Raw genomic sequence first — 23,532 nt, 5'->3', positions numbered from 1 at the left:
TGTGCCGAGTAACAGTGAACACTTGAAGCAAAACCTCCAGTGCAATTTGAGAAGTCACTGGAAACAAGAGCTGGAAGCCAGAGGTGACTCAGGAAAACACTCCACTCTTTCTTGCCCCATGACTCCCAACCCCTGGACATATGTGAGGGATCTGCAATGTCTCTCCACTCTTTCTTGCCCCATGACCCCCAACCCCTGGACATATGTGAGGGATCTGCAATGTCTCTCTTTGTGGAAGGTGGACTCAAATCTTTGGGGGGGCTTTTATCTTAATGTTTATAGTCACTTCGGTTGACTAACGGTTGACTTATGGAACACACGCTACAGCATTGATTCTCACCGTGCTCTGGGTGTCTGAAATGTGTGCCTCTAATATTTGTGCTTTGAGGGGCATAAGCACAATTACCTTCCTGGGCCTCTGAGTGGGCCCTCAGGGACACTTGTCTAGGTTGGTCTCTAGTGTCACCAGAACATCACACCCCTTGGCAGGCGCTCCTCACAATGCTGCTCAATGATGCAAGCAGTTAGAGTTCTTCAGCTGGTCGGTCAGGTGAAATACTCTGGTACAGGGAAAGACCCGTGCCGGACTTCAGAGCCCCACAACCAGAAGATAAAAGATTTGTGTTGTCTGAAGCCGCGATGCTTCTGCTTACCCTCAGCAATGGAAAACTGATACAACCTGGCTGTGAACCATTACAACAGAGGATTTTAGTTAAGTGGAGGATTTAAATTAGAATACAGAAGAAAGTCAAATTGTCCACAGCTTGGTTTTCGGAGTCAAAATAGAGACAAACAGTGCATGTTTTCTTTGCAGTTGCTTTTACTGGAAAAACAACAACAACAAAACATTTTTTTTCCCAAAGAGTCAAAATAAAAGACCATTACACAAGATTGCACAATCACTTATGACTGCCGCAGTTAAAGGTAAGTAGGCCAGTCTCACAGAGTCCTTGTCTAAGTAGTTTTCTCCATCTGCAATACACCGAGAATGTAATTCTCAGAGCTGCTGGGCTGATTTCACAGTCCCATTGGCCAAGTTCACTCTATCTTCTAATTGAATCAGACCTCGGGTAGGAACATTTCCACCAAGACTTGTGTCTTGAGAGCAGTTTTAATGTTCACATTCTTTCCATTTACCTCTGGCATTTTCATAGGCAGAAGTACAATTCGGCATTAACCAATGTCTTTCATCATTTACCACACGATTTCCTCTCCTCTGCTTGGGACACAACTTCCACAGTCTTCACATTCTTTTCCACCACCACGGCCTTTTACTATACAATAATATGACTTACGTGTAAATATAGAAACCTACATCCTCAAAGAGGGAGAAAAAGAAAGGACCACCTGCTAGAACAGAGATCCGAGTAGGATAAGTAATTTCAGGGGTCCTGGCAAGAACTCTGCCATTAACACTAGCTTATAAAAAGCAATTGTGAAACTTAAAAAAAGAAATCAAATTAGATGCGGTGTGTGTGTGTGTGTGTTTATGTTTTGTTCTGCACCATTTTGAAGTAAATAGGAATAAATCTAATAATACACTTTCGTGGCAACACGAAACTAGAATGTTAACAGCTTACAAACACTGCTGGGAACCCTCAGTTCTCTTCTGAGACATGGGGCATACAAATGAGTCCAATTTGCGGAACCTTCCTCTGGGCCTTGTAGTCACAAGTGCCTCAGCTGGATGTGCTTTCCTTCCAAAGAACCAGAGGATGCTATTCTGATTAGATTCAAACTCAAGGTACAATTTAGCAAATGCTACATGCTTTATTAATGATTTTATGCACCTGTGAGGTCTACTTAGGACCCAGAAGTTAGGTAAGAATATAGAAACAGTCTCTTGAAAATATATATATCATAGCTATCTGTATATCCTCTCAGAAATTATGAAAAAGCCTAACGTAGTTTATGAATTTGATTTTTATAAGTAGTTCCCTAAAACAAGCCTACACATAATTTTTCCCCTCAACAGTACTGATAAAATACAGGGCACCTTTTTCTTTCAAGTATTTGGGTAAAATAGTATACCCTGAGAATTTGGGGTGCAAACCTACACCTTGTAAACTGTAGAATGAAACTCCTCAAGCACCACGTAGGAAAATGTATACCATGATTGTTTTTAAACACAGAGACTATTACTGAATGTGTTTTCTTGTGCACACATATATATACTTATCATGAGATTACAGTCAATCTACTTAAGAATTAACACTGTCCTGCAGTCCAAAGTATAATTTCAGGTAGCATGAGCATTCCGTTTGTAGCAAACACAGACTCCCACTTCTATGAAGTACGAAAACCATTAAAATGCATGATAGCTCTTTAAGAGGCAAGAATGATGAAGTCAAATCTGAAATTAAGAAATGTATATCACTAGATAGTTCTTAGTGTTATAAGAATGAATTTGAAACGTGCGCTAACAGGTGAGATTTGTCATAAAGCTGTCCAAGTGTAATTTGGTTTAGCTTCTTTACTCAGTGGTATGTAGAGAACTGCATATACGCCAACGAATAAAGACATATACAGACATACAGATAGACTATAAAGTCACTAAAGGCATATTTGGGCTTCATTTAATCCTGAGGGCAATTTCAGTGAGTGCTCTTAAGAAAAGATATTCCAGTGGATTAAAGTTTTCAAACGGGTTACAAATGTGTTCAGTTTTCCAGGAATAACTCAAATGGAGTCCATTTCAACCTGACCATTTAACCAACAGGGGGAAAGAGGCAATGGGTTAAGGTTTCTGCAGACAATGCCCCACGGTTCCTCTGGAAAACTGAGTCGCACATGTAACCTTGACATATAACCTTGAGAGGAAATGGCAAAAGCCAGACTCTACAATTCTGTTTCAACTCCAGTTTGAGGCACTATGTAGGAAATGCTACATGTGTTATCTGTGGTTTTGTGTATACAAAACATAAAAGCTTAGTTCAGAACCTAAAGGGACAGTGTCAGGGTAATAGCTTGATGGATAAGAAGGCTTCATAGACTCTTATTTTATTTCACTTAACTTCTGTTGAAATAGGAAGGGTACAACCACTTCATTCAAATGCTAAGGCAACCTCAGGAAATAATAAAACACTGAAAATAAGGATTTAGATTTACCTTATGTCTTTAAACATGTTCCTCCCCATCACTTGAGGTAGTAAATGGCCAGCAGCGCTTGTTTGGTTTTTTTTGGTTTGATGAAAGAGAGAACCATAAACTTATCGATAAACAATGTGGCATTCCTAGAATATTATTTTTAAAGTTAGAGTTTTAACCCCTTGGACATTTCCTATGTCCTCGACAGCTTCTTAGAGGATGTGGCCTCTCTGGTATTTTCTGTACCAGTTTCTCCTAGTTTCTGTCCTAGTTTACCTCAATGTGAGAACTGAAGGCTCAGATCTGCTGGTGATAAATAAGGATAAATAGCTTCTGGGATCCCCAGGCCATTGGTAGGTAAGAACTCTACCACATTGGCAAGGGAAAGAAATGTCTCTTTTTGAAGACCTGGCAAGCAGCTGACTACTCAGTATGATCACTGATGACAATCCCTCGATATGAGCACGATCAACCTTTTCCTAAAAATCACACATGGTTTTAAAACAGTCCCGTCAATTCTGGTACTGTCTCCACCCGATTCCTCAGTCAGTTTTGCCAGATGTGTTCAAATACTTGAGAATTCATGGTGCTGTTTTGAGTATTACACATTGGAGATCTTTGAAATTGATCGCACCTTCTTCCTTTAATATTAAGTGACCTTATACCCAGCCAGTCTCTACAGGAAACGAGGAACGGCTGATGCTGTAAGAGCTCTCTGGTGGTGAAAAATGAAGTTAGTTCTGGGGTTAAGCGGCTGCTGTACCTAGGTGAGAAGACCTCTGTGGCCAAGGACTAAGGCTTTCCTCAATACGGGACAAAGGCATCTTATCTATGCACAGAGACTGTTTTATATTTTGCACTTCATTTTGCCACTTATCAGGGCATTAATTGAATTGTGACCAGAGCTGACTACGCCTGCCTCGAACTTTTTCTTCTACCCAACAGTATTTCTTTTTGGAGCAAGATCCCTTTAAAAAGGCCCTAAAAGTGAAATCGAGTTATTTTTCCAAAAGGAGATTGATATAGGAAGCCTAACTACAATGTAATGAGATGACATAAATCATATAAAAACCAATCTTGGGTTTTTACTCACATCTTCAGTTGTGAGTAGCATAAAATGCAGTGGTTTTGAGGAAAAAAAAAAAGTGTTTTTTTAATTTTTTAAATTTTTGGCAGAAGCCAAAGACTGATGATCATTAAAATCAAAATAAGGATCTAAAAGAAATTTACCAGGATGCCTTGTCTTCGAATAAATAAATAGATAAGATGAGATTCCTTAAAGAAAGTCTGGGAGAACCTTCAAGTTATTCTCTTTTTAAAAATAAATATTCTAATGTGTCATTTGTTGAATATATGTTGACACACTTATTAATGATGACGATCTAAATATTTATCTGTTCAATCAACTCTTCAAGACTCACTAAACACTCACTAAAATAACCTTCAGAATTGAGTTGCAACTGAGGCAGTATTGAAAGTCGCTGAAAGATTCTGTGATTTGGATTCTCGATGCATCGTAAGCCCATAAAGAGCAAGTGATACAGTCCTAGTCCTTGCTCTCGGTATGGCGGGAGCTGGAGAGAATCAGGACCACTGAATCAATGTACATTCCACTCTGCCGCCCGCCCCAAACAGGCCACTCCTCGGGCTCCAAACAATCAGTGAGAGAGGAACATGCAACTACAGAGGGAGGGAAGACCAACAAAAGCTATCCACTCATAACAAAGTTGGATTCCTAGAGGAAAAGAGGTATTTCATACCTTTCTGAGACTAAGAACTTAATTTTAAACACAATCACTGGCTCTTCAGTGTTTCAAGCCATTCTGCGTGAAGGCAACAGAGAGTGTTAAAACCACTAGTTTTCACAATCACATTTGAAATCATGCTAAAGCCAATAAAAGAACATGTAGAACGTAACCGAGGGAATGACTAGGCTTGGCTGGTATAGGATTCAAAATGCAGACCCCTTGTATTTAAAATCGAACATGTGTTCCAACTCTGCCATCTGATCCTCACATATTCCGAGAAGCTCTAAGAAGGACTGTGATCCAAATTATTGATCTGCCGGCATGCTTTACAAAAGAACCAATCTCATTCTGTCTTGTGTTTTGATTGAACTATGAGAACACTGAAGGGATGGTTTGCCTAGTCATGAGTACAGGAGGGAAAGAGGAAGAGAAAGTTTGTCTTCTGTATTAAAGTATAAAAAGAAATCCTTTTACAGGGGAAAAACTGCAACCATTCACTCAGCTTAGTAACACCAAAATAACACAAACTGTCTTAACAGGGTTGTTCAGGAAAATATAGAAACTTACACACTTGGTTTATAAGAAGCAAAACCTAAGAATAACACATGTAGAGGAAGTTTTTCAGCTGAATTCTTAGTGTTGCTACGACGCAACCTTCCGATTATAGAATAGTCCATCTTCTGTCTTGCTCCTGTAGACAAATATAGTCAAGAAAAGATCATTAGTTCTAAAAGTAAATCACACTTTTCAAGAAGCAAGAAAAATGTCAAGATACATTTTATTTAACTATTTGGCTAATCTCAACATCACTGATGATGTTCACATTTTCATATGTGTTTGGCAAATGTGTTTGTGAACTTACTTAGACATTATATTGACTTTAGGAAAGTACTCAGAGTAGAACCTCTCTTTGGAACTTGAATTAGATTCAAGCAACTGTTTGAAAATGATTGTAGAGCTAAATGTTTAGTTTCAATGAAATCATCCCTAGCAGAGATAAAACAGTGTAATAGATATGTTCTTAAAGCATGTAGAAATTATATTTAAGCTAAAGAGAAATATCTGAAATTTACCATGAGCTAGTAATCTAGTTAAGGGAGTAAACTCTATGATGGGAATTCTTTTTTTTTTTTTTTTAAGATTCAATTAAATTAATTAATTTATTTGACACAGAGAGAGAGAGAGTTCACAAGCAGGCAGAGCAGCAGGCAGAGAGAGAGGGGGAAGCGGATTCCCTGCCAAGGAGAGAGCCAGGTGTGGGGCTTGATCCCAGGACCCTGAGACCATGACCTGAGCCAAAGGTAGAGGCTTAACCCATTGAGCCACCCAGGCACCTCTATATACTGGGAATTCTTAAAAGTGAATGATCACTACTTAAATTGTGTAGGATTTTGTACACCGCATTTTAATTAAAATGAGATATTCTTGGGCGCCTGGGTGGCTCAGTGGGTTAAAGCCTCTGCCTTTGACTCAGGTCATGATCCCAGGGTCCTGGGATTGAGCCCCGCATTGGGCTCTCTGCTTGGCAGGAAGCCTGCTTCCTCCTTTCTCTCCGCCTACTTGTGATCTCTGTCAAATAAATAAATAAAATCTTTTTTAAAAAATGAGATTCATTGATTTGAGCCTATAACTTAGTTAAATCCATTCTAATACAAGCATTGACAAGTTCAAAAGCCTACTGAAAATGAGCCCTTTCTGTCGATCTCTCTCTCTATATAGTAAATCTACTAACACTTTGCCTAAAAAAAAAAATTATGTTAACATTTGAAAGTTGATATTTGAACACAATATTATGAAGACAGAAATAGACTGTCCTACAGGTAATATTTGTTAGGGACCAAGAAGACTCTATCACGTGAAAAATAACTTCTGAAAAGTATCAAATAACAGCTATCTAATCAATCATATGCAATCAGAGTAGCTTGGCAAGGAATATTTTAATCCTGTCATCTAAAAAATTGACCTGTGTTAAATATATGAGAAAAAAAAAGTCTATAAGAATAATTTTGATTATTGGGACACCTGGGAGGCTCAGTGAGTTACGTGTGTGCCTTCAGCTCAGGTCATGATCCCAGGGTGGTGGGATTGAACCCTGAACCCCACTGGGGCTCCTTGTTCAGTGGGGATCCTGCTTCTCCCTCTCCTTCTGCCCCTCCCCACCATGCTATCTTTCAGACAGGTGCCCTCTCTCTCAAATAAATAAATGAAATCTTTAAAAAGAGAATAATTGTGATTTCATGAGTGTATATCTCATGTTTCTTTATTTTATTCTTCTACGTTTTATGTATTGAGGAATGACCCTCAAGATGAAAGGGGCTGTGGTAGGTCTGGAGACATCTCATTTGCTAAATTTAAGTTTTTGAACCTTAGGACCTATAAAGCAGCAGCAGGAAAGGAAAATATAATTACAAGGGGAGAAGAAGAAAATAGAAGACTAAGAAGAATAATTTCAGATTCAAGGACCCAACGATCTGACAACAGCTTAGGCTGAATCCATCACGGGGCAAGATTTTGTGATGCTTCCCTGAGCAGAGTGAGAAGGACACAGGGTGGTCGTTGGGGTGGGGGAGGGGAAGGGGCTTCCAGACAGTGGTGGAGTCGGGTGGAAGGTGAACTACGGGATGGTGAGGAAAGTCTGAGAAACGAAGGACGCATCTGTTTATACAATCTGCTGGGATCATTTCTAGGGAATCACCGTCTGGATATTGCCTCTTCCTTCATTCACAGGACACGGGTTCTGCCGACATTAACTTCCAAGGAATTTTACTTGAAATTTTGAAAATAATAAAGTTGCTCCGACTTCTATTAAGCATGAAATAACAAGACCCACCAGTTTAACCTATCCTGAGATCATGAAGAAGTCAGTAAAGATGAGAGGGGGTGATGACACTGTGTCACTAGGCAGTTGGGCCTCGATGACTTCCCGTGATTATAGGACCAGAACATGACAGAGCTCAGCAGGGATGCTGGGTCAGATTTCCCCTTGCTCCACACAGACCTGTGCCCAGACACAAAGGAAAATCTCTATATGCAGCTGGTAAACGATATCCAGAGTTGTATACCATTCTGGAAGGTCTTGGTCCTAGAGTACCCTGACCCACAGCCAACGGGCCTGCCCCTTAAGATAAGCCAGCTCAAAGGGGACCACAGGGCTGAGGGCACAGCCTTCAGTTGAGGCAAAGACAAAGCAATCCTGGATGCAGGCCCCTGATGGCACCCTGGAACTCTGCCTAGATAAGGCCAATTATCTGCTCTGGTGAGGGCCCCTCAAGGGTTCTTAAAGGGTTCTGAGGCATTTAGGAAGTTCACAGCTGTTTGCTATGTCCTTTGTAATGGTTTTAGAACTCAATCTTCACAACACTCCGGCAAGGTATTTCCATTTTACAGTTGAAGAGGCCAAGGCCAGAGAGGAAAAGTCATTTGTCCAAAGTAATGCGAGCATTAGAATCTGAGCCAGAGCTGCCCAACTTCAAGGTGCATACACTTGGCCTTTAGTCAAAGTCCTACAGCTCTCCTTCAACTACAGTGCATGAAGCCATTCCACTCACTTGGACATGCCACACCGCCCCCTCCCCGCATACCACAGTTACCTCTCTTCCCCCACCCACTGGGCACCACAGCCTCTCCTGGAAGCTCTGAACCTGCCTTGAATTCCCTTTGAGGCATAAGATGTTCAAATAACTAAAAATGGAGAACACGGAGATTTAGTATCTGCTAGATCTTGCCAGATTCAGGATCAATTTGTTACCTGATTCTCTTCCCCATTTTCCCAGGGAAGGGAACAGGGACACTTTGCCGTAAGAAACTGAGGCCTGGAGGCCAGAGAGCAAAAAAAAGCAGCACAAAGGGGTCATCCAGGAGAGCATGGGCCAGGGAGCTGGAAGGCTCTGGACTGCGGCTGATCTGTTCATCTGGGAAAGGTGATTTTTTCATGGGTCAAACAGGAATTAGAAATAATACTACCTTATTTTAAGAATCAAATGGCGTGATATTAAGGCTTGATACGTAATAAGTGATTAATCCCCAGTAGCTATTACTTTTCATTTATTATTAATTTTATAGATGGCAGAGAAGAAAATATAAAGGCAATCCAATGATGGAGAAAAGTACAAAAGAATAAGCTGGAGGGAAGCTACAATCCAGGAAAAGAAAAAGGGAGAAAAGGCAAAGAAGACATTAGGAAGATAATAAAAGAGCAGCCACAGATAATCAGTGAGAGAGGAAGCCACAGCTAAATGAGGGGAAAAGCAGAAACAAAGTGATTCAGGAATGTAATTATAAAATGCACTACAAATCTGTCTATGAAAGACCCACAGCAAATATCATCCTCAATGGGAAAAAGCTTGCGTCCTTCCCGTTGAGATCAGGAACACGACAAGGATGCCCACTCTCACTACTCTTGTTCAACATAGTATTAGAAGTCCTAGCAACAGCAATCAGACAACAAAGAGAAATAAAAGGTATCCAAATTGGCAATGAAGAAATCAAACTCTCTCTCTTCGCAGATGACATGATTCTTTATATGGAAAACCCAAAAGACTCCACCCCCAAACTACTAGAACTCATACAGCAATTCAGCAACGTGGCAGGATACAAAGTCAATGTGCAGAAATCAGTGGCTTTCTTATACACTAACAATGAAAATACAGAAAGGGAAATTAGAGAATTGATTCCATTTACTATAGCACCAAGAACCATAAGACACCTGGGAATTAACCTAACAAAAGAGGTAAAGGATCTATACTTGAAGAACTACAGAACACTCATGAAAGAAATTGAAGAAGACACAAAAAGATGGAAGACCATTCCATGCTCTTGGATCGGAAGAAAAAACATTGTTAAAATGTCTATACTGCCTAGAGCAATATATACTTTTAATGCCATTCCGATCAAAATTCCACCGGTATTCTTCAAAGAGCTGGAGCAAATAATCCAAAAATTTGTATGGAATCAGAAGAGACCCCGAATCGCTAAGGAAATGTTGAAAAACAAAAATAAAACTGGGGGCATCCCATTACCTGATTTCAAGCTTTACTACAAAGCTGTGATCACCAAGACAGCATGGTACTGGCATAAAAACAGACACATAGACCAGTGGAGCAGAGTAGAGAGCCCAGATATGGACCCTCAACTCTATGGTCAAATAATCTTCGACAAAACAGGAAAAAATATACAGTGGAAAAAAGACAGTCTCTTCAATAAATGGTGCTGGAAAAATGCACTACAAATGAAGAGTCAGGCTGCACTGTAGCCGGCAGCCCTACCCGACAATGCCTGCACCCCCCGCCCCCGTCCCCTGCCTCTGGCACGGAGCCGCAGAGAACGTGCAGGTGGGGCAGCAGACCACAGGCTCCTGTCCTTCAGGCTGTGCAGTGGGTGATGAAAACCCACCGAGGAAAAGAAAAGGAGAACACAGGAAGAAGCAGCTAGAGCATCACACTAAAGCAGCAAAAGCAAATGGGAAAATGGAGACCCTGAAAGGGACTGAAATCACCAAAGAAGAAGAAGAAGAAAAAAAAAGCAGTGAAAATTAAATTCCTAAGCCAATGGTCAGGAAAGAAAGGGATGGGGAGTGAATAGGTGGGACAGACACCAGGAGGTAGGGCCACCAGAGAAGAGTGGCCTTGGAGAGAAAAAGAGGAGGCAAAAATGGAGAGCAGGAAGGAAGCCAGCTGGGAAGAGATTCTGTAGAGGATAATTGGGGTTTCAAGTCCCAACTCTGCCTTCAGGGACACTGGGATGTAAAAACGGTCACTTAACCTTTCTGAGCCCCAATTTCCTCCTGAAATGTTATTTTATTTTTTATTTAATTGTATTTAAATTCAATTAGCCGACATACAGTACATCATTCATCTGTGATGTCGAGATGAATGATTCATCAGTGGTGCCTAACGCCCAGTGCTCATCACATTACGTGCCCTCCTTATGTCCATCACCCAGTCACCCCAGCCGCTCACCCTCCTCCCTTCCAGGAATCTGAACGCAAGGGACGGGGTTTGACGATCTGAGGAGTCCTTGAGGGCTGCCTCTGCTCCCAGCCCTACTCTCTTTCCACTTCAGCTGCTGCTGTGTGGGGCTGCACGGAGGGGCAGAAAGAACCCGGTGGAAGTGAGGAGGAGAGAGACACCAACGTGTAGGAGCAACATAAAGCACACTCAGAAATGAAAAGACAAATGGATCAAGTCTTACAGGGAAAAAAATCGTCTGATTTTTTTCAGTAAAACAAAACAACTGTGTGACCCTCTGTGGTGCAGGCGTGGCACCCATTTATGTTTTCTTTTGGAGCACCTGAGTGGTTCAGTCTGTTGGGCAGCTGACTTCGACTAAGGTCACAATCCCAGGGTCCTGGGATCAAGCCCCTGCATCAGGCTCCCTGCTCAAAAGGGAACCTGTTTCTCCCTTTCCCCCTCCCCCTACTTGGGCATGCTCTCTCTCAAATAAAGAAATAAAATAAAAAAAAAAAAGAGTTTCCTTTTGTTATTATCACATATTTATTTTATCTTTATGCCCTGCAAATGGCATTGGTGATCAAGTCTCAATGAATGTTTTAAAACAAAAATACGGGGCGGGGGGCATCTGGGTGGCTCAGTGGGTTAAAGCCTCTGCCTTAGGCTCAGGTCATTGTTGGGTCCATAATCAAAGGAATGAGACTGATACAAAGCGAAGGTCAAGCAATGCTTTATTTCGCGCCAAGCATCAAGAATCAAACCAACCGTTCGGGGCGGCCGCCTCTTACAGAGAGGGCGACCACCCCTAGCCTCACAGACTAACTTTTATAGAGCAAAGGCCATGTAGTTGAGCCTGGCCACACACAGGTGGCCAATGAGATTGCAACACACAGAGAAAGCTGTAGTCATGCTAGGTCACACACAGGTGGCTGGCCAATTGAATTACAATTCACCCCATAGTAGCTATTTGAACTAGCCTATCACCTTGGTCAGAATTGGCGCCCAAAAGGCACCTAAAAGGCGGGGCCCACACTCCTTGGTAGCTAGGGAGACAGTATGCACACTCCACTGATTGGACGTCTCCACCTGGAGACTCATCCCTGCATTCGGGCTCTGTTGTCTCCACCTGACCTGACCCGCCCTTATATTTGGGCTCTGTTATCAGGGACTGGTCGACCACATTCTACTGGTTTCCCGGACTTGTTTTTAAGTAAGTTCCGCTGGGGGGCGGGGGGCAGGGTCAGTTTAAGCTTTACTGCATAAACAACAAAATCACTGGTTAACCAGATGGAGCTGCTCTGACTAAATAGGCCTTTACAGTAATGATCCCAGAGTCCTGGGATCGAGCCCTGCATTGGGCTCTCTGCTCGGGGAGTGGGGGAGCCTGCTTCCTCCTCTCTCTGTCTCTGCTTGCCTCTCTGCCTGCTTGTGATCTCTGTCTGTCAAATAAAGAAATAAAATTTAAAAAAAATACAGTATCAAAGTGGATGGGCAGGAAAAGTCATGAATGTGAATATGTTGGGGAAGGAAAAATACAGCTACGTGTATTGAATGACAGAAAGCTCAACCAAAACCAATGTCATCAGAAAAAGCATCAAAGAGCCTGCGGAAAAGGGACTTTCAACCCAGAAGTCAACGAACGACAAACCGGTGTCCCCAGCACATTGATGTGTCATGCCCGGGCTCCTGCTGGGACTCCGGGCTGCTGGGTCACGGGCTGCTGGGTCACGGGCTGTGAACTGCCCCATCCATTGACTACCATGTGCGACTTCATTACTAAGGAAGGATAAAGGAAGCAATATCGCTAATTATCCTCTTAGCTGGGCTGTGATCTGGCCACGTTTGAGGAGTGGACCACAGGAAGGCAAGAAGCAGCAAGACCCACCTGTGAGAGCTGAACCACAGGGAAATTCAGAACCTAACCCTGAGCGAGCAGGCACGGCGGCTGGTTATGCTCCGGGAGACAGGGGGAGAAAGCAAAGCTCCCTGTTAACAACGTGCCGCTAAAAATAGGCGATGAAATACTTATTATTTGAGCTGGAAGGAATCTTAAAGGTTAAGACAGGACTTGAATCCTGGTATTGCAGTTCTGTGCGTCCGGGTCTGTGTGGCCTCCTGCTGGCGCGCAGGCTCTTGGCATGTGACACTGGGGCACACGTGGGGTGGATGGCCTCGCCACAGAGTGCGCTGTGACTGGTGGAGTGTAAAAATGTAATTCGTGTTCTTTGGATGAGTGAGGGAATGAGTGCATTTCGTTAGAACATTCATTTTGTACACAAGTCCAGAGAGGCACCGAGGGGAGCCCAGGTGTGCTGGCTGTCACAATGCAGAGCTCATTATGCTCTCTGCCATCCTTCCCTGGCTCCAGGCCTCCTATCAAGGAGCTCACAGTGTGGCCCGGGAGCCAAGAGCCCCTTCTGCAGGTCCTGGCTTATCTCCTTCCCTGGGGATTGTGACAAAGCCATTCCATTCTAAGCCCTAGTTTTCTTCTCTGTGAAATGTTGCGATTGGATCAAATCACTGGTGTGACTTCTTAGTAGAAAGGGGCACATAAACTCCTACCCTACCTCAAGGAATATCTCTGAAGTCAGTCTGGTTTTCAAAGGAAATCATGAACCGAAACCAGCTCCCAAGTCTTCTCACCCTGACCATCTGTATGAGGGCCTCGTTGATCGATGAGTGTGTACAGTGTAATTGTTCTTTATATATCCGAGCAATGTTTCCAATCTTTTGCACACAAGAGAAAGAACTGCACACTTTTTCAAAAAATGTATCTAACTTTCTTTGGAAAGCAGTATCAAACTCTCAGGAAGGTGAGTTTTGAAGGATTTTAGTTAGTTATCTGAGTTTGGATGGTAGATTTTTGCTTGTACACAAAATGCTGATTGTTAGTTCCTGACCAGTCTTCCTAGTTGAGAAGCCAACTTTTGTACTTCTATCTTTAGGGCCATGGACCAAAATAAAAGACTATGCTTTCAAAGGGGAAAAACTTAAAAAAAAAAATTACTGTTCAAATTTCCAACATTCAGAATTCAGATTTATAATTGTGTCTGACGGCAACAACTCCATGCTTAATCTCTCCAGACTCAGCAGACAGGAGAAAAGCCAAAAGCAGCTGCTAGAGGGACGGCATACAAGTGTGTGCCCGGCTGCTCTCTGCTCTGTGTCCTGTCCTCTCTTCCCCTTGCTTCTGCACCTCCACGGCTCACACAAAGGCTTCACAGGATTAGCTGCCCCAAAATAGCTTTAGGTAAACATACCACCTGTCTGGAAGATTACAATATTTTTGTCGAGAGGCTACTCTTTTCTTCCTGCAGGACTAAGTGTCTAATTCTGAGCGTCTTTCAATGCATACTGGATTTTTTTTTTTTACATTGCATAAGACATGCATTATATACTTTTAGTCCTCACACCCCCTCTTTGTGATTCTGGCTGCAAACTCTTAGAGAAGAAGATTTCAAATCATCTGTTTCTAGAGTGCAAGGAAAATGAGGCTTGGGCTCCCACCTGAATTTTTAGAGCAAAACCCAGGGATTTTTGAACAGTGGCCTAATGTCTAGAAGTCTAATAAGCATAATGCATCGTAATAGTCCGTGAATTTGGAAAAGGTTTTATACTTTAAAATATATTCTGATGTCATCTGACATTCAGATAAATTTTGAGGAGTAGATACTATTGACACAAGTGTCATGAGTGCTAGAGAATGTGTGTGCCCAAGAACACACCACTGGTGAGAAGACCAAGCTGTGTCTCTAATTCAGCGACCCCACTTCCTAATTTAAGGCTCTTTCATTGCACAAAGAAACAATGTTCTGTTCCTTTCAGTTCAGAAAAGAACTCCATCTCCCTTCTTTGTTCAGTACAATCTTATTGAAAAGTGAAGTCCCAGAAGGATATATGAAGCCAACACATCCTAATCTGAAAAGAACAGGAAACCGAGGGGGCAGATTTGTCCCCACACTGCTGACATCTCGGGCTCCAATGTGAAGGCTGCTCCTGTCTTAGGTGTTTGACCTGAAGCGTCCTGGGTCAGACAAGCCAAGCTCACTTCTCCTGTCAAGTTCCATGATTTTATTTACAGGAAGGATTCCAGTCTGTGAATGTGGACTAATTCAGATGTTAGGGATCTACTTTATCTGACTTCTTTAGAGGGGGGGCAAGTGGAGGTTGATTATTTTCTGAAGGGAGAAAATGCAGGAGATAAAAAGGAGCATCTTACAGGGTTTAGCAGCTGAGCGCAGTGGATCCAGTCTGATCAGACTGGATCAAACCCAGCAGCCCATCCAAGGAGCCACTGCAGGTGGAGGATCTCCCCGCTTTTCGTGGAGGTCGTGTGTGTGTATGTGTGTGTATGTGTGTGTGTGTGTGTGTGTGTGTGTATGAGAGAGAGAGAGAGAGATATTAAAGATCTTGACCTCATCCCAGGAGAAAGTAATTGTCTGGAAACAAAAACAAGAGCTTAAAATATACAGCCCCTTCAAACAAGAAAAATCAAGGGAAAGAAGATGTGGTGGGGGGAGAGAAGCCTTTCTATGAATTTTGGAAATCCTCCAAACAAGAAAATGTCAGTGTCCTTCTTCCTCCTTGTGAGGAGCAACCAGATTCGCAGTGTTCCCAGGGATCTCTGGATGTTCCTGCCTCCTGTCACTGGGGATGTGGGGGGAATAGAGTGAAGCTCACTCCACAAAATCCAGACCGGGTTTTCCTTTCTTCCGCCTGCCAACCTTCGCTAAAGGCTAACCTGACAGATCTGAGGTTCACTTCCCTCCTACTCACCCGTGGGAAAAACACTCAGGCAGTTTGAAAAGGTCAATGGGGGAGAGGCTGGCTTCGGGGATTGAGGAGTGGGAAGAAGAGGAAACTTGGTAAGAAAATTAGCTCCTTAATCATCTGGATGGGGTTTTAGTTCTGTTCTCCCAAAATGCCCCTTTCTACATGCCGCCTCCCCTGCAACTTCAAACACGAAGCAATAGGATTGCTCTTAATCCCTGAAAACTGATTATCAAAGTAACATTCACTCACCAGCAGCTGCTCCGTTCTGCTCTCTGGTGATGGTGCATCATCTGTGTTCTACCACAAAGCTCATGGTGGTGCCATCAAAGGAAGGGGGGGCAATGATCCTGGGCCCCAGGGGTTGCGAAGTGATGCTGATGACGGGCTTGCCGTGCAGCTGGGTGAAGCCTTTGGCCCCCACAAGCTGGGATGTGGCTGCCGGGGCCGAGGAGGAAGAGGAAGCAGGAGACTGACCAGAGGCCATGAAGTATGGGGCCTCAGTGAATGTCGCAGCTGCCTCTTTGCCAGGGGGGTCTGCTGCCATGGAGGAGAGCTCGCTCCCCCCTGGAGTGTGAGCAATCGGCGTGGGCTGCAGGGCATTGGCGGGCAGCACCGTGGGGAGAAACCCAGGGTAGATCATGTAGGTGGGTCCATAGGCCCCAGGGCTCAGGGCCAAGGGAGGCACAGGGAGGGACATGGGAGCCACAGCCTGCTGCTGGGAAGGCATGGGTACATCCACATACTGCCCTGTCTCAGGGTCAAATAGTCTTCGGGTCATGGGCTGTACTGGTGTGTCCACCAGATAGTACTGGCCGGTAGTCACATCCAGGAGCATCTTGCGCTGGGTCTGCTGGGGCTGTGGCTGCTGGAAGGGGTCTGTGGGGACTGAAGCTGGGCCTGCAGGTGCTGCGGCGGGCATGCTGGGTGGGGAGAAGCACAGGACCTGGGGCTGGGCTCCCTGCAGGGCGAAAGGCAGCGGCTGCTGGTGGTAGATGGCAGTGGGGAGATGCTCCGGGCTCTGTGGCCCTGTGGCGGCAGCTACTGTCTCCCTGGGGGTGTCGGGTTTGGTACGCCAAGCTGGCCGGCTGGTTCCACTGACCTGAGAGCCTTTGGGATTGCTGGGGACCTGGCTGCGGGCGCTCAGAGGGGGCAAGCTGCAGAGAGTGGCCACTGAGGGGGCTGCGGGCCCCTCCCTCCCAGCCCCGGGCCTGCCAGGAAGTTCTCCCGCTGAAGAGCTTCCTTTAAGGGGGATGGACAGATAATTCTCACAGTCGCTATTGTTCTTTTCCAAATTGCTGCTGTTTTTCCTAGTGGTCACCTCATCAGGAGGTGCCCGAGTGGCTGGAGAGATCTTGAGGGACCGGAGTCCTTGGGTTTTGATGCCCTTTGCCGCCGAAGGACTCTCTGGAGAAGGCCCTTGGGGAAACTTGCCAGCGACACCCCCAGTTTTCTGGGTGCTGCTGGTACTCACCGTGAACACATTTCGGTTGCTGGGGAGGGGTGGGAGGGGCTGCAGGGGTTGAGTTCTCTCCACATCCTTGTGGACTGGGGGGATATAGAGGGATCGAGGTCTTTCCCTGGCCATGTTCTCAAAGGCGGCCGCCCGGGCAGACACGCTCTCAGCACTTGGGTTGGAGTTCCTCCGCTGCAGACGCTCCAGCGGACCCCCCCGCGGCACCACGCCTCCCTTGTTTCCGGTGCCCCGCTCCTCCACCTCACCCAGTCGTTTGGCCAGCTTGTCTGGGTCCCCCTCCGCCCCTGCAGCCCCTTCCCTCTCCTCACTGGCAATGAGCGACAGGACATGGCTGTCCATCAGCATGGGCAGGGGGTCGCTTTTGCGCTTCCACTCGTTCCTGTTGAAGCTGTACAGCTCTTCCATGGACCTCACGGCAGCCGTCAGCTTCTCCAGGGCGTTCCGAGAAGTCTTTGGGGCTTTCCCTTCCTCCTTGACCTCCTCTTCCTTGGCCTTTTCTGGGGTCTTCTGAGCAGAAGCCTTAGAGACGATCTTGAGCACAGGCAGGTAGGAGCCCTGCTCAGGCTTATTGGGGGCAATGGTGGCCACAGGCAGCCTGCCAGACGCCCTATGAACCAAGACTGTCCCTTCTGGCGAGGACGAATTCAAGAACCTGGTGCTGCCCCCGGGGCCTACGTTCTCCCTCGGCTCTCGGTCCATGCTCTCTTCCCTCGGGTTAACCACCGCCTGGCACGTAATCACTATGGGGGAAAGGGAACTGGATCCGCCCCCTGCCGCAGCCAGCTGCCTGGGTTTGGGCCCGGTCAGCCCCTGCTCTGGGGTAACACTGCCCTTGTCACTGCTGTCCCCGGACCCTTTGATTAGTTTCCTGACATCTCTCACCTGATGGAGGGGGCCTTGGGCCTTGGACTTGTCTCTGACGTCTCTCACCTGGAACTGGGGAACTTTTTCCAGGTTGTCTCCCCGGAAGAGCTTCTGCTGCGCCCTGCTGTTGTCCTCAACTGTCTTGAAGAGGTTAGAGGCGCTGCCACTGGCCAATTTGGGCGTGAGCAGTTTGGCAATGTTGAAGTCCGAGCTCGGCTGTTGCACACTCCCCAGCCGGATCTTGATTTCGGGAGCCTTGGGCCGGATCACTGCCGTGGAGGTGGCTTGAGCGGCAGGGTACTTGGTGGCCTGCTTCCCCGGCTGCTTGTCCTTGGGGGTCTGCTGGATGTTGGGGACAAAGAGGCGCGACATGATGGTGGACTTGCTGGCAGAGATCTCTCCAAGATCAGCCCTCCAGTCGCCCCCTTTGGGAAGCTTCAGCTTCCCAACAGGGGCCTTTTCTTCCCGCTTCTCGGCCTCCTTCTCTTTCCAGGAACGGAATGCACTGTTCTGACTGCGGAGGAAGATGCCTTTGACGGTCTCGGATGCACTCTTTTTGATTTCACAGACTTCCTCAGTGCGTCCATCCGCGAAATTTCGACCCGAGGCAGCACTGCTCTCCCGAGGAGCACTGGCTTTGAAAATTGGCGATTGAGACTCTGCCACGGAGCCCTCAGCACCTGCGTCGGACACGCTGACCACCGTGTACTCAGAGCCGGCCTCTGAGTGGCGAGAACTCTGCCTCTGCAGGCCTCTCTCCCGTGGCTTCTCCCCCCGGGCTGGGCCCTCCGTCTCCTTGGAGGTGCTGGAGGGGTTATGGTGGGACGTGTCAGTGACTTCTCCCCTCTCCATTTTGAACTCGTGTTCCCGCTGCATCTTCTTGGAGATGACATTTTTGAGCAGACTGGAAGCAAACTTGGACTTCTTCTGGGGGCCTTCGGCGCGGGAGGCGGGCTTGCTGCTCTCAGAGGCCTCCGAGCCATCGTCTGTGTACACCGACCCAGGGCCCTTGCCGGAGCCTTTGGCGGTTCTGCAGGGCCCAGTGGCTGAGCTGGCTTTGCTCTCGCTGCGGAAATTCAGGGGCTCGAGTAGGGTGACCACGCGGGAACCCGTCTGGACCTGTTTCTGGAAACACAGAGGTGTCTCCACATGTTTGATTTCCCCCTCGACTTTGCTGACCACGAACTCCAAGGCTTTGGTCTGGGATTTCCTGGACTGGATGTAGAGCTGGTCTGCAGTCGTCCTGGCCCCACTGCCCTTCCTCAGACCTGCAGCCACGGAGGCCGCACTACTCCTCAGGAGGCTCTGCTCCACCCTGGCTCCGACACCCCCACATTTTAAATCCAGGAACGTCGACCACCGCCCAAAGCCAACCTCGGAGAGTGTGGAGGACTCCCGGGAGCTAATGTTCAGGGCCTCAAAGTAGGGGTAGGCAAGGCTCCGGAAGGCCCGGGAGGTCAGGTTGCGCACCTCCTTGTCCGCATCGTCCAGTTCACTCACGGCACTGGAGGCCCCGCTGGAGTAGTCCACCAGCTCCTTTGCCCGGATGGCCCCGCACCGGGTTTGCAGGCGAGCAGGGACAGCGATGAATTTCTTTGCATGGTCCTGAGCCACGGCTGCAGCCGGGTCTTGCTTCAGTGAACTTGAATTGTGTTCAGCAGCTGTAGAGACGCGGAGGCTCATGTCGCCTTCATGCTTGGCAGCATAAATAATGTTTTGCTTTGCACGCACGTTGCTAGGCTCATTTATAGCCCGGGAAGTCGGTTTGATTGATAGGAGGATCTGGCTTGCTGCACTCCCACAGCTGCTGGCGGCCACGGCTGCTGCCCCTGAAGCTGCCTCCGGGGGCTCAGGCAAGGGCTCACTTAGGGTGGCAGTGCCAGGCCCAGTGGGTGGGGGAGTGGGGTCACTGTCAGAGGGGCCGCTGCCCACTTCTGTGCTGCTGGTGTGGCGACCACTGCTGTCTGCGTTGGGACGGGCTGGGTCACTGCTGGTGGGGCTCGGAGTCTGAGTGGCATGGGTGCTTGGAGTGGTGCTGAGGTAGCAGCTGTTGTCGTCGTCCTCTTCAGTCGGGGTGGTGACATCCCCTGGGGTCTCGTCACTGCCACCAAAGGAAGCATAGTCCACAAATGAGTAGATCACGTTGTTGTCCTCGAAATCCCAGCGGGAGGCCAGTCCCACGTCAAAATCCATGTCCTGCTCCACCTCGCTCAGCTGGATCTCGTGGGTGGTAATGTAGTGAGCCTCCTCATTTTTGGGGGGGTCCCTGCTGCCCTGAGACTTGGCAATAATGTCCCTGCACTCTGTTCCATCTCCCTCTCCTCCTCCCCCCACTCGGTCTGCCCCTCCTCCTCCTCCTCCTGCTCTTCCCCCTTCTCCTCCTCCCCTGGGCTGGCAGCTCAGGGCACTCTCACCACTGTCACTCTCAAAGCCTAAAGACGAAGACGAGGTGGCCAGAGCCCCTGCTGATGTGGTGGTATCATCCATCTTGGAAACGCCACCTTCTTCTGCTTTGTCCACTGGGGAGGAGGAGGAGGAAGATGAGAGGCTGCTGTGCTCATCGGTGCGGGAGAGCTGGGATCTGGAGAGTTCCAAGGCAGCAGGATTCTTCTGGGGGGTCAGAGCCTTCCTCTCTTGACTGCTCCGTTCCTCTTGGGCTTCTTCCCTGGGACTCCTAGGGGTCCTCTGCTCGCCCGGGCGGTGATCCAGAGCGAGTCTCCCGGTGCGGGGACTCACCCCCGAGGCTGCGGCAGAAGCACACATCTCCACATACTTTGCCTCTCGCTGGGAGGAGGCCGGTGGCCTGGGCAGCAGTGGCAGCTGCTGCTTCGGCTCCTGGCTATCTTGAGCTCTGCTCCCCCGGTCGCCCACCTCCCTCAGTCTGGCCTGCGGACTCAGCTCAGGAGTGGCGGCTTCCATCTCGAGCCCTTGCCCAAGCTGCAGTGACAGGAGGAGACAGTGGTGAGCGGCGCCGCTGGGGCTGGCCCGGGTCCCTCGCTGGCCCTGGAGGGGCTGCAGAGTGGCCCGAAGCAGGGCCCCACGTGCCTGGACCGGGCTCAAGGCTACAGGCACCACGGCGGCTGCTGCCACCACCTCCCAGTTCTTCAGCCCCTCTGGCGGGGCCGGGACAAGCCTGAGGGAGGGGGGAAGGCTCCGGGCAGTGGTGGCAGAGGTGGTCTGGGGCCCGGGGGCTGCTGCTCCGGCCGAGATTGTGGCCAGCTTCCCGTAGCTGAGCTGTTTTGTCCAGTTGTTTGCCTGGCACCGTCGGCAGCGGCGAGGAGTCTGAATGCCATCGGCCACGGAAGGAGCAGCATCTGTAGGTCGACCCAGGGACTTCCAGAAATGAAAGGAAAGCATGTGCTGTTTCTTGTGAAGCCTTGTCCCTTTCCTGGATGGGGCGAGAGTGGGTCACGTCATTCCAGAAATATTTTTAGTGTCTATTCCCTAGTCATACTGAAACCACACTTGAGGGGAGAGAGAAGAGGCTTTGAGACGACAAGGGAAGGTTGAGTGTGGAGGGAGGCATGTGGGTTCTCACTGGCAACAGCCACATGCTCTGTGTAATCTGGTGTAGAGACATCTAGCTGGTGTGAAGGGATTCTTTACTCACCGCTATCTTTCACTCTCAAGTGTGATTAAACGGGTTCATCCCCTTGTTCTTACACAAAATCCAAATTTTGCATTGCATTTCAAACGAATTCAGGACGATCCAGAAAGATTTCAAAGTCTCTCCTAGACATATGGTAGGCTCTCTGCTTGCCTCAAAAATCTATGCATTTTCTTTTTCTTTCATCTCAAATCAGATCAGTTCTGGTAATAAAACTTTCAGAGGAATAAAATATTCCATCCCTCTTTTTCTCCGAAGTTATACTCCATACAGCAAAATCTGTTTGAAACTAGAATCCCTTATAGAATCCTTATTCAACTGACCTGAAGTATAAAAGGGTAATTTTCAAAGACTTAAGACATAACACTTTAAATTGTCCTTATGTATAGTCGCTAAAAAGGAGCAATGGGGTCAAAAACGAACACTGCTTCAAATCTGTACATATCCAATCGATCTCGAGAAAAGTTCCTTAAACTTCTAAGACTGTGGCAAGACAATAAACTTTCAGTTTAATACAACCTGAGCTGCAGCGTCATGGTTTGTTTTGGCTGGCTGAATTCCAGACCTGCAGGGTGTGGAATCAAAAGGCACAAAAGAACAAGGAATACACTTACCCTTCATGCGTACAGTGTGGCTTGGAGGGAGGTTCAGAGAGGAAATGTGACCCGCTGGCATGACCCATGGACATGAAGCCAAAGTCCTAGTTCACTGGCTCTGAGGTTCATCCACGTCAGGTAATTCAGTAGTTGTGCAAGGGGATTTACCAGGCGCCCCACGATGGGGGTTCTGTGCTGGCCACCCTCAGCACAGATCCTTGGGTGCTATCAGTGGAGAACCACGACTCTTGGTTTGGGTGAGAGCTGGCCCTCATCACCTGCCAGGCCCAATTTCACCACTATACATAGTCTATGTGTCACTTAGGCCGATTGAATAAAGCACTATTTTAAACATCCACATTTGTGGGGGACAAAAATAACATCCTCGCCCATCCCCTTCCAACATGAATGCCACCCCCGCACAGAAAAATGTTCCTTCCTCGGGAAAGGCGTGGGGGTAGGTATGGAGTGGGAGCCCCTAACAACTGAAGCATTTACCTTCCCATACTTGAGATATGGAGACGACAGCCCCACTCTCCCCATGACAATTTGCTTCTGCCCACATCACTCCCATTAAAAACACGACATAAGGAAAGACTGGAAATATCAAGTGTCATCGCGTGGATATAAGCCAGAGCGTGAGGTGGAGAGTAAAAGAGAAAAGGAAACAGAAAGAAACAGAGGGAGAGAAGGGGAATGAAAGAACAAGAAGAAAAGAAAGAATTTGCTAAATTTGTGAACAACTTTTTTGATTATGGGGAGCCAGACGTAATGGCACAAAATCCTCAATTTTTAATGATAATAAAACTTTAAAAGAGATAATCACAACTAAGAGATAATATAGCGCTTCTTGTGTGTGAGGCTCAATGCAAAGCAATTTTACATGTGTATGTATTATTTTATTTAATCCTCATAACAACCTGAGGAGTGAGGTACAATTTTTAGAGATAGCAAAGCTGAGGCACAGAGGTGCTAAGAAATTAGGGAGCAGGACTCAAACCCAGGCAGTCTGGCTCCTGAGCTTGAACCTGAACTGTGATGCTGCAGAGGCTTGCTGGCTTCTCTGCCCAAATGCTCTCTGTGGCACCAAGTGCACAATTAGAGGGGAACAAGGCGTCCACTAGACAATTCCATCCATGTGACTGCAAACTAACCACATAATTGTTTCTGTTCTGTTTTGTTTTTTAAATATTATCAACCTGTGTATACATTATATACTCAGAGCTTAAGGAACATGACCTTACACATAAAACAAAATAAAATATAATCGGTTGCTTCAAGCAAGCAGAGTAATTTCAATGCCCCATTTTAATCTTTCTTGGGGACCTTGGACAATAAATTCTGAACACTGCCTCAAACACTGTGGGCCATACACACTCCAAAGAGGATACAAGGCAGAATGTCTGTCCATCAAGACAATTATAGTCTAAGGAGG

The 23,532-nt window shown here is 47.0% G+C and overlaps 1 protein-coding gene across 1 annotated transcript; it reads right to left on the bottom strand.

Annotated features, from left to right (window-relative positions):
• Window positions 1–802: 802 nt before the first annotated feature.
• Window positions 803–21,912, bottom strand: LOC309863835 (uncharacterized protein C4orf54). Its single transcript, XM_082729070.1, has 2 exons — window positions 15,806–21,912; window positions 803–5,526 (listed from the first exon to the last, which is right to left on the bottom strand). Exon 1 carries the CDS (start codon window positions 21,249–21,251, stop codon window positions 15,843–15,845), a length of 5,409 nt encoding a protein of 1,802 aa, XP_082585196.1. The 5' UTR covers window positions 21,252–21,912; the 3' UTR covers window positions 803–5,526; window positions 15,806–15,842.
• Between the last annotated feature and the right edge of the window lie 1,620 nt (window positions 21,913–23,532).

The sequence above is a fragment of the Mustela nivalis genome, assembly GCF_964662115.1.
Source record: "Mustela nivalis genome assembly, chromosome: 4".
Lineage (NCBI taxonomy): Eukaryota > Metazoa > Chordata > Mammalia > Carnivora > Mustelidae > Mustela > Mustela nivalis.
Note: the sequence above shows the minus strand (reverse complement) of the source record. Positions and strands in the feature narration are given on the sequence as shown.